Source organism: Geospiza fortis, unplaced genomic scaffold (genome assembly GCF_000277835.1).
Source record: "Geospiza fortis unplaced genomic scaffold, GeoFor_1.0 scaffold17, whole genome shotgun sequence".
NCBI classification, from domain to species: Eukaryota; Metazoa; Chordata; class Aves; order Passeriformes; family Thraupidae; genus Geospiza; species Geospiza fortis.
In genome coordinates, this window is record NW_005054438.1 from 226,311 (window position 1) to 237,589 (window position 11,279).

At 37.0% G+C, this 11,279-nt stretch overlaps 1 protein-coding gene across 1 annotated transcript in view; it reads right to left on the reverse strand.

Annotated features, from left to right (window-relative positions):
- TRAPPC10 (trafficking protein particle complex 10) overlaps positions 1-10,874 on the reverse strand; it is a 28,649-nt gene extending 17,775 nt beyond the window's left edge. Inside the window, 9 exon segments of the mRNA XM_031062139.1 lie at positions 347-423; positions 922-1,036; positions 2,442-2,588; positions 4,794-5,041; positions 6,046-6,157; positions 7,275-7,470; positions 8,753-8,949; positions 9,992-10,127; positions 10,799-10,874. Of these exon segments, the coding sequence (XP_030917999.1) occupies positions 347-423; positions 922-1,036; positions 2,442-2,588; positions 4,794-5,041; positions 6,046-6,157; positions 7,275-7,470; positions 8,753-8,949; positions 9,992-10,127; positions 10,799-10,812 (1,242 nt within the window). The 5' untranslated portion in view covers positions 10,813-10,874.
- Between the last annotated feature and the right edge of the window lie 405 nt (positions 10,875-11,279).

The following is an 11,279-nucleotide window of genomic DNA, read 5'->3' on the forward strand; positions in this document are numbered from 1 at the left end:
AAAGAGTCAGTTAATTCTGAGTTTGGGATAGCAGAACATGACAGCCATGACACTGGCTTTTTTAATATCTAAGTATACATACCCACAGATAATAACCTCCAGCTCATAACTGTAAATATTAAAGTTACTGCAAATATTTGAAACTTGGGGGCCCTACAGGGTTCCAGCTGTTAAACAAATCAGCCTTGTTGTGTTCAGTGTGCAAGAAATAACCTTTGATACCAAAACATGGAAATACAAATTTATGTTCTCAATGTATCTTCTCAGGTTTGAAAACTATGGCCCAATTTAATCTACAGTGCAAACACATACAAAACTAATATAAATAACTGAGACTCATACTTACTAAGTAGTGTTTTTCAAAAGCTTCTACAGATGATAAGGCCTCTTTGAGTTTCTTGTAAGGGCTCTGTGATGCATTGGCTTTGGAAAAAAGCACGACAAGAGGTGTTATTTGCAAACACTTTCTGAGAACAGCATCCTCCACATCCCTTCCCTGCTTTTTCTCCAGTAGAAAGTGGAGTGAAAATTAAAAACTAGTATCACCTTGCAGCTCCAGGTGCAGGCTATCTATCTGCACACACAAACAAGGATGCTCCATTTGTTTTTCCAATAATTTTATTTTAAATACTTTTCTGAAAGCATTAAGACCTTAATTCAAATCCAGTGCTGTTCAAGACCAATCACCTAAATGCTGATAAGTGGAGCATCGATGGAAAAACTTATACTTGCAACATTAAGGAGATGCACTGGTGGTTTGAAATACTAAATAGGCATTAAAAGAACTTGCAAGAGATGAAGTTCTATCCATGTGTGTGTATATGTAGGGATACTTAAAAATTTGTATTACTGATGTATTTCTATGCTATGCATTTCAGACAAGGTCAGCTACTGAAGGAATTCCAGCACTCCTGGCAGTACCTGTTTCAGGGCGTTCTGCTCCCAGCCCTGCTAACAGATCCACAGTCCTGTTAAGGTCTTCTGAATTGGGTCCCTTCTCTGACACAAGTCCACACAGGTAACCCAGAGATTTTAACTGTAAGAGAAGGCAGATGCTTGCTTTCAATAGGCTGTAAAATCAATATCAAACTCCTTTTGTTCTATTACATTGTTCCATTTTCATTGCTTTCATATTATGCTGCTTGTAGGATCTCAAAATTAACTGTTATTCTCAAAGTATAAAGTAACTTATTAAGGAATTAAATTGCATATAAGTTACTGACTCAAATATTGGAACATGTGCTTACACACACAGATCCCTACATTCACAACACCTAATCTGAATAAATCCTTTTGGTTTCAACACAAACACAAACAAAGCTCAAGATGTTCAGAAGTTATGACCAAAGATTATTTCTAATAGCTGTGTCTGTATTTTTGAGAACTGCATAATCAAGAAAAGCAGGCAAGTCTGCAGTACAGAGATTAGGCAGCTTGCAAATTCACCTGAAGTACTGTATTCAGGTGAAAACCTTCCTGAAAAAGAGATTAGCACAGTTAACTGTGTTAACTACCATAAAACCCCTTCTAGACAGCAGCTGGTGGCTCAGCACCCAGAATATTGTCTTAAAGAAGCTCTTATCTATTGGCCATTTGGTTAATTTACTTAGAAAACTCAATCAACTACAGAGGTAAGCCTGCAAAGGAATAAAGGTCTCAGCTTGTCACATAAAAAATGGGGGAGGACATTAACCTTTTTTTTTTTTTAAACTCCACTTAATTTTGTCACTAGTGGCTAAATTTGTTCATTCAGTCAGTTCCACCTTACTGCTAACTCATTGTCCTAAAATTCTTCCCTTTACCCTTTTTGTTAGAAAAATGATGGAAGGGAAGAACATTTCTAGCTCATGTTGGAGCTTACTTTCCCTAGAATCATGTAAGGAGTATGAGAAGAATCTGATGCACCAATTGCCATTTTAAACAATTCTTTACTTCCTTTATTCTGATCTCCACCCCACTCATTTTTTTAGCAATAACTCTTCAAGGTGAAATTTCATTTCCTTGCTTTTGTAATAAAACAAGGACCTCAAGGGCTCAATTAGAGGATTATTAAGTCTACTGAAACATGAGCAAACTATAATTAAAATAAAGAGCAAATATTCTACAGGCTATGCAAACAAAAGGGTGAGTCTTCGAAAGATGTTGGTCTTCAAAAACATCCACAGATACCACAGCAGACTATTTCAATAGTTTCTGGAGTTTACCTTCTTTCTAAAATGTTTTTCAGCAGTGGAAAGCAGTAGCAATCTCAAACATCACCTCTTTCATAGGAACAGAGTAAGCAGAATTTGAAACATGGATGTCTCATCTAGACTAGACTCAAGACAATGTACAGAGCCCAGTATTAAATTCCACAATCAAAAGGACAAAATCTCTTCCAGGGAAACAAATATTGTATTTCAACATTGTAATACCACTACCCCAACACATCATTCACTCACCTTCTCTGTGGCATAGCTCCACAGGCCAACTGTGTGGGAAACATTTGCATCTATTTGAGCCCTATCACAGCAGCCTTCTATTCTTTGTAAGACTTCCAAGCAACTCAAAAATACCCAGCAATCCAAAGCTCCAGGAGGAACTGAGACCTGGAGATGAACAGATAAAATTAACTGGGAAATAAACCATCATCAGATGAGAAAATACTTCAGCAAAAGTACTTTTCTTGATACAACACAGCAAAACCTCTTAGAAGAGTTTACTCTCAGAATACACAAAGCACGGCCCAACTCTTGCTGCCTCCTGAATAATTTATATGTATTAGTTCATGAAACATATTAACTAGATCTGATACATTCATCAAGATGAAAGAGAAGGAAAGGAAGACTAATAGGTCTTGGAAAAATTCCAAGAGTCTGAAAACCCAGCTTAAGGAAAACAGAGTTAGGAAAAATTTCTGGAAATAGACTACTACTTTCCTAAGGAGACATCAGTTCTAACTGAGACTGAAATGAAAAGTATAAAGAAGTGTTAAAAACCTGGAGAAAACAAATTAGTCTCTAAGATTCCTTCACAAAAATAAGCTTATTCATTGAAGGATAAGACATCTATCATGGACAATAAATTAAAAAATGGAGATGAAAACAAACAAAGGAACACAGAAGAAGACAGAGAAAGACGAGAGTCTGATACTAAAATATTTTCAAGAATTAAGAGAAAGATGAGCATAACTAAAGACATGGAACATAAACACAATAATGGTGTTTCAAAATCCTGTTCATAATAATGCAAAAATGTTCCTTTTAGAAAGACTATAAAAGTCCTAAAACCCATAATAAACTAAGTGACTAATAGGACAGGAAAGTCCAAAGAATGAGCACAATGAATTTGAAGAAATAATAAAGATCTGAATTCTGAAGGAATTTTCAGGAATACAGAGATCCTAAGAAGAGAGTAGTTTAGATTTCTGCTGTGTGTTCAGTGTTGTCAAGCCATGTTAAGAGGTTTGCCTGCATTAAGAAAAAGGATCACAAGAGGGATAAGTACAAGCTGTGCACAATTAAGTGTCACTGTCTCACAGTCAGAACACTGCATTCAGCTTGGATCACCATAGCAAGACTGGAACAGCAAAAATGAGAGACAGTGCAGAGGAAAACTCCAAACAATGGGGGCACAGGACAGACCTGGGGTGCAGCAAAAGGGGAATTGTAGGAAGTGCCTTCAGAGATCTAGAAGGCTACACTTTGGAAATAAAAAGAAAAAAAACACAAAATGCACACACAAATAATACTATCTGAGGGAATTACACATTAGTTTGAGAACACATGAAGGTGCCAGCAAAGCATCTGAAGCAGATTTGCAGTTTTTAAATGCAGATGAACAGATGGAACTTACTACCACGATGTCAGACAGGCAAAAGTTAGCAGCTGCTGTTATAATGGCACAGATAAAACTAACAGGGCACCCATGGGATGAGGACATGGGTAAGCCACAAAGTCATATTCAGAAATAATCTCTTCTTTTTGTTACAGAGGATTAGCCTGCATAACAGCATAATAACCACTCTGCCTTATTTCCTTCAATACAACACTGCTATAGATTTAAATTATGGGAGCTACAGTTCAACAGATTGGTAACAAATCCATGAAAGAAGCAGGCAAATGACTACCAGTTTAGAGAATAACTTTCCAGGTGAAGACTAAAACACTTCAACTAAACAGATTTGGCTCCCAGATGTGATGTCTCCAAATTTCTTCCCAAAAACATCCTCATGATGACACAATCAGCTGCAGCACAATTGCTCTCACAGCATCATTTTGATAACTCCCAGCCAGCCCTTACTGAATGCTAAACAGCTAAACTTGAGAGATCTCATTAGATCATGATTGTATTTGCTGGGAATTGCCCCAACGAAGGCAGGAATGATGAATCTGACTCTATGTTCTCAGAAGGCTAATTTATTATTTATGATACTGTATTATATTAAAGAATACTATACTATACTAAGGAATACAGAAAGGATACTCACTGGATGCTAAAAAGATAATAATGAAAACTCGTGCCTCTTTCCAGAGTCCCAACACAGCTTGGCCCTGATTGGCCAAAGAGTCAAAACAACTCACACCAGAATCCAATGAAACAATCACCTGTGGGTAAACAATCTCCAAACACATTCCACATGAGCACAACACAGGAGAAGCAAATGAGATAAGAATTGTTTTCCTTTTCTCTGAGGCTTCTCAGCTTCCCAGGAGAAAAATCCCGGGTGAAGGGATTTCTTCAGAAAATGTGAATGCCACAGATCATCACTGGATGAAATAATTCACATAATGGAACAGATAACACTGACTCACTTCCAACAGCTTGAGCTCCTGCACACAGTTGTGAAGAAGCTCCAGTGCTCTCTGGGACACCTCCCATGGCCTCTGCAGGAAGATTAACAAGGTGCACTGCCGGGAGAACAGGTAACTGCGCAGGTCCAGCAGCGTGGCCTCCTGGTTCTGGATCAGCTCTCTCTTCTCCATGTCTATTGGCTTCCTCAGAATTAAACCATTCCAGCTCCTCACTGGCTGGCAAAAAAACGTCAGCCAGTTTGCACCATCTAAGTAGACAAAGTTAATATCCAAGAATCAAGCACTGCTTTCTAGGAAAACCTCTTCATCCTCCCTCCAGAGGCTGTGAGCTGCCTTAGTCCTTCCCAAATTTATCACGTGGATAAATGACTTATTGTCTTAGCTTTAAAAAGCAATCCAAAAAACCACCAGAACTTCCACAGCAAGGTAAAATAACTGAATTTCACATTCATTTCCCATAGGCATTTTGTCTTCATTGGATGTTTGTTATCAGTATAGTGGCAACCAATTTCTAATTTATTTACTAGCAATTAAGCCTACCTGAAGTTCAAAACAAACAAGCTTTATTTGCTAAAGTATTTCTTACTCAACCATCATGGATGGATGTGCCCCCACTTCTAGGTATTGCATTGGATTCAGTCAGCACAAATCTATTACACTGCAATTACTCCTGCACTATATTTTCACCAGATTCATAAAACATATCTGATTAAAGCTGTTATATAACAGCATGTGCTTTAGCTCATTAAAACAGTTTAAAGCTATATGATACTTCTTGCACAGTATATTTTCTCCAAAATGAAGCTAAATCTTCTGTAGTGCAGATTAAGCACTTATTTCTATTAAGTTTTGCAGTGATTACCAAACATCTTGTGTAATTTGAGGCAACACTGAATGCACTTTTCCAGGAAGCTCTTTACTGAAAAACCTAGCAGTGAGCTGTAAAAACAGCAGCTGTATCTCAGCCAGATCAATACTTGTGTCATTTCATAGTTCAGGGCTCTGGTTGTAACAATCATCCTATTAGAGCAAAACACAGGTTTTCATTAAAAATTGCTTCTAAGCCTCACAAGACAAGAAACAAAATTTTGTTAAGACTGTAACTGATGGAGATTTGTGTTTGCACACAGCATAAAACAAGAGCACAAACTGCCTGGTGCAGCCTCCCTGGGACTGCCCAAAGCACAGGGCTGGTCAGCACAGTGAAGGAATTCATGCACTCAACATTTATTTCACATTTTCAGACACTTACCACCAGCCCCAAAGTTGACAACATACTGAGAGAACAAGGCATCCAGCTCATCATACTGCACCAGGGCATCCTCAAACTGCTGCAGCATCTCAAAGACAAAGGCCAGCTCTTCCTTTTGGCACACAAGCAATACAGGGAACATGTTATTGACATTATTCATGTCTGGTATTACAGCCTGTCCTCATTCATCCACAGAGCTCCAAGAACTACTTTTTTTAATTTTTATTTCACACATATAAGAAAAACCTGCCATTGGAGCAGATTTCTTCCCAATACAGGGAAGTCTACAAAAAGAAGATTAAATCATACAGCTCTGCCAGTAAATTCTGATGTGTATCCAGATCCTGATTCTCTACAAGATATTGCTCATAGATCTATAAAAAGTTTGAATTTAAATAAATAAATGAATAAATGCTGAAGACTCATCTCCCATAATAGTACTGATGATTTCCTCTCAGTTTACACCATGAAGGCATCAACTGCAGTGCATCATAAAAGGGTTTTTTGTACACAAAGCCAAACTGCTAAATAGAAAAGGCCTCAAAATAAGATATATCCTATGCAAAAGATAGCACATGCAGTCAAAGGAGACAAGAGGATGCAGTGGAGTAAAGATCAGCATTGTACAGGTACCAGAGAACTCTAAAGGAATCAAGACCTTTAATTTTATCAAACAAGAGGTTCTTGCTTTTCTCTAAACCAGTTAAAACAAAATTGTATTTATAACTACATAAAAAAGAGAATTCATGGCACTGTCTATATGGATTACTTCAAAACAGACACTTTTTCTAAACATCACCTCCATAAATACTGATAACAATCTGAACAAAGAAAGCAGCAGCATTCATATTAAATACCAATTGTGAGTTTGAGTGTGTATGCACAGTAATGGGACATTTACCTCAAATTCAAGATCAACTACTAAAACACTTTCTAGATGCAATTTGTTTGCTTCAATTGAGGTTCAGAAAATTTCAACAAGCCCAAAGAGATTTTGCTTTTTTAACAGCAGGAAACTGTATTACTGCATTAACTGTATTAAAAGGTAACTCAAATCTGCTGCAAACAGGATCCAAAAATGCTACTTTTAAACCAGTCTCCATAATTCCTGCCACAGCCCTCAAAGAATGATCAGAACATTAAAAGGACAAGAAATCCAACCACAGCAAGAAAGCACCATTTTTAAAACTAGGAGTCAAGTATTTTCTTCAGTATCAAGAGACCTTTACCTGGACCATGAAATACTCGCAGAAGCTCCACCCTGGCTCAGTCCTTTTCTCTCTCAGAGTTCTCATGTCATCTTCAAACTTGCCTAAGTTTTTGGTAAAGGACATGAGAAGCAATGTCCTGAGTTTGGTCAGGAAGGCATTCCAAGATTCCTGAGAACGGGAAGAGTCTTTCAAAGGGTCAGAAAGTACCACACATCTGTAAAGAGATTGACAAAATTCTATTTGAGGAGGAAAACACACCATTCACATATAAATGCCCAGCTGAGTACTCTGCATTCCTGACAAATTCAGAATGAAGAATAGTTAGTTTTTCATTCCATATTAATCAAAGGAAAAAAAAAAGAAGATAAAGGTTATGTTTGTTTGGAGGCAGCTGTGTTGGGGTTTTGGGTTTGTTTGGGGTTTTTTTTTTGGTTGAGGCTTGGTAGCTTTTAAAAAACTTTGTCATGTGATATAGTTTATGAGAAGAGTTAAGTGTTTTACCCAGATTGAGTACTCTAAAGCTTTCTTTTTTTTTTTGAGCAAATAATGGACACATTATTCTAGCTACTTAAATATAAGTAATGCTGTAGCTAACCTAGAAAAGAAAAGTCTGCCTAGCAATACAAATCAGCAGAACAGCAAATATAGCTACTTCTGGTAAAGATTCTACAAAATACAAATGAGGATCTATCAGTTCACATAAAGTCAGCCTTTCCTAACTCACTTGAAATAATAATCCATAATAGATTCTTGAAATATCTCAATCCTATGTGCTAAAACTTCCTCTGCTTTTCTCAGAAAATAAACAGATCCTATTAATTTACAAATAAATCAACTTTTTCAGAGCATCTTCCTTCCTCAGTTTTTCTATCACAATTCATTAACATCCAAAATATAAGAGAATCTCTCATCCAAATAAAACACTATTTCTGGTTAGAAAATCCTATTTTGTTGGCTTTAATGAAAGCAAGAACAGTTTCATACATTCATTACTATTTCCTTAGAATAAAAACATCTGAAGAAATTGGCCTTATGTCAATTATCTCAGAGTGGAAAGGTGATTAAGTGAACAGCAGAAAGTACAATGGCAAAAAATCAGCCCTATCATATTCCCTACTCACCTCACTCCCACTACCTGCCACTCTGGTAAGACTTTTGCAAGCACCTAAGCAAACAAGAAACCCTGAAGGTCTAAAAGCTGATTAACATCACACTGTTCCCCTTAAACCTCTCTAAGCCAGGAGGAGATACTTGAAATCTCTTTGACACACATTTCAAAGCTGACACAAACCCAGGAAAACTGAAAATAAAATTTCTCCCTTTATTCTTTGTGCCAGCCTCCTTCAAAGCACAAATCTTACAGAGCGACCAGTGTGAATGCTGGACATCAAGGGAAGTCTTTAAATGAGCAAGGAATGTTTTGTATATGGAACTGAGTTTATAAATCAGCACACTGGTCAAAAGATGAAAATCTTTACAAGCCCAAGAATGCTCACCTGTCACTTTGCTTGTTACAGAAGTCATTCCTTATTTTATCTACTATAGAGGTTCGGGGAAGGATGTTGGTTTTGTTCTTTTTCTTGGCATCACTCTCAACCACCACAATCAGCCAGTCCACTGAGCTGTGAGCTTTGAGAACGTTCTGCCACTTGGTGATGTCATCCTTGACTGTGGTTTTGTACACTTCCGTGTCCTGGGATGAGAAGTGGTGAATCATCAAATCAAACAGACATTCTGAACAATTTCAAAAGGCAAGTTTTGTTCCAAAAGAAGGCAAACAGAAAGACATATCAAATGGAATTAGCGACAGTAAGTTCACTTACTGAAAAAAATCAAATTAGATAAAGCATAGTAAAATTCTAGTATTTTAACTTAATTCATTTCCAATATTTTAGTTAATAGCAAATATAGTATTTGGTAGATTATCATTCTTTAGATGACTGAAATTAAGATTTTTAAACATCATTTAAGCTCTTTATTTTACACCTTCTGGAGCTTTACAATAAAAACATGCTTGAAATTACAAAGCTGAACTGTTTTATTCTCACATAGTAACAGAAGTGTGATATTTCCACCTTCTGCACTGCTCAAATCTCAGACCTGTTTAAAAGCTTATTTTGGTTCTGGGTTGGTATTACACAGATAAATACAGATAATTCTTAACACTGTTCTGGATTCTTTTTGACTGGTCACAGATCAGATGTCACCTGTGTCCTTCAAGTGGATAATTAATTCACAACAAAGGCAAACCAAAAGGCAGTGAACTGGAGATAAACAGGATTAAGACATTCCAAATTTCACCCAGTTAAATTGCTGACATCCACTAGTACCTGACAGACACAGAAGATGAAACTAAAGAAAAAAAAGTGTATCTTTAGCTTTCAGTGCACCAACAGATCATAACTGAACTACCCTGGCCACATTTCTGTGTTACAAAGTGCACTGTGCCACTGCAGTGTCACTGTAAGATCCTGGGGGTTTTGTCACAAAGTACTGAAAACAGCTTATTCAAATGCCTGTCCTCTTAGTGTCAAGTAACATTACAAACAGATACTGCTTCTGGCAAGAAGTGCTCAAGCTAAGTTTTGTTTCCAGCAATATATCAGGTATGCATGCTCATGTAACCCAGACTTCATTGTTTTGACTTTCTGCTTGTGCTGTCTGTTATTTTCACTTGTTTTTCATGCTTATGTGAACAATTTCATCTTTAAATTTGAGTTTTTCCGAGTACTTACACAACATTCTGTCCAATAAATATGAAGGAAGGGAAAAGTCAAAAGGGCTTTATTCCCCTCTTTGGGTAGTAGCTCCTCTTTAAACTGCACAAAGTTGGATTCCAGGTGAATCATCTTCGGAGCACGGCCGTAAGACCTACAGAGTTTAAAAACTGAAATTAGTGGACAGAATAGAAAAATGAACATGTGTTGTGGGGAAGAGAAATAAACTGAAATACTCTGGCACTGGAAACCCACAAACTACACTCACTGCAGTTGGTATTGCTTGAAATGAGATAAAATGCTGTTCTCCTTTTTGAAGAACAGCAGCTAGAAGCCCTTCAGCTTTCTTTGAGTAAAAGATTTTCTGTATCTCTAGGACAAGTAGAAAATACTAAATAAGAGAATTCCCCCAAAATTTTTTCCTATCACAAAACATTCAAATATATTAAATGTATTTCTGAAGGGAAACACATCTAATTCCATGTGAGTTCTACCTATATACTCACTGAGAAGAAAGCATACCACACAAAGAACACAGCAGCCCAAGTACATCAAAGCACACCAAGACAAACCCACAAACCACAAAATCAGGAAGAGAAACACAGCATTACTACCATTTTTCTTTAGGCAATGTTGAAGGGTTGAAAAGATCATCCTGAAGTGCACAACATTCACTTTGATTATCTAATTTCTCCAATTTCTTCAAGTCAGTTGCTCTGTTCAACTCAATTTATGGTAAGAGCTCCTCAGAACACAGCAAATACACATTTACCCAGGTGAAAACCAGACATGGAAACAGAATCACAGAATAAAATATAAGTTTACCTCCTCCATTCCATGGGTTCTCTAGGAAGCTGCTGAGAAAGTGTAGGATACAAGGAAGTAAATAAATTCTGATCTCCAGCGCCTGAAAATGAAAGGCATTAATATATTAGCATGTGCAAATTATAGAATGTATATTAATATGTTATTCTACTTATGGTCTGCTGCTATTAAGAACATTTAATTTTGTCTGCTACATGGAAACTGCAGTCCAGCACTGAACTACAGTTTTTTAAATCACTCTCAAGACCTAATACAACACTTTTAAGCAGACACTGTTACAAACTTCCTATTGTGATTTTCCACAGAGCTACATAATCCATATACCAAAGAAAGAGTCATAAAGCTGGTCCAACTCCAAAAATAAAACAAACAGCTCCTTAGCTGGAGTCATCAGTTAAAAAAAAAGAGTATATTTAAAAATATTCCAGAATTTAAACTTCCCAAACCAGAAGACTGGGTAGAGACTGGTTCCCATCATTCT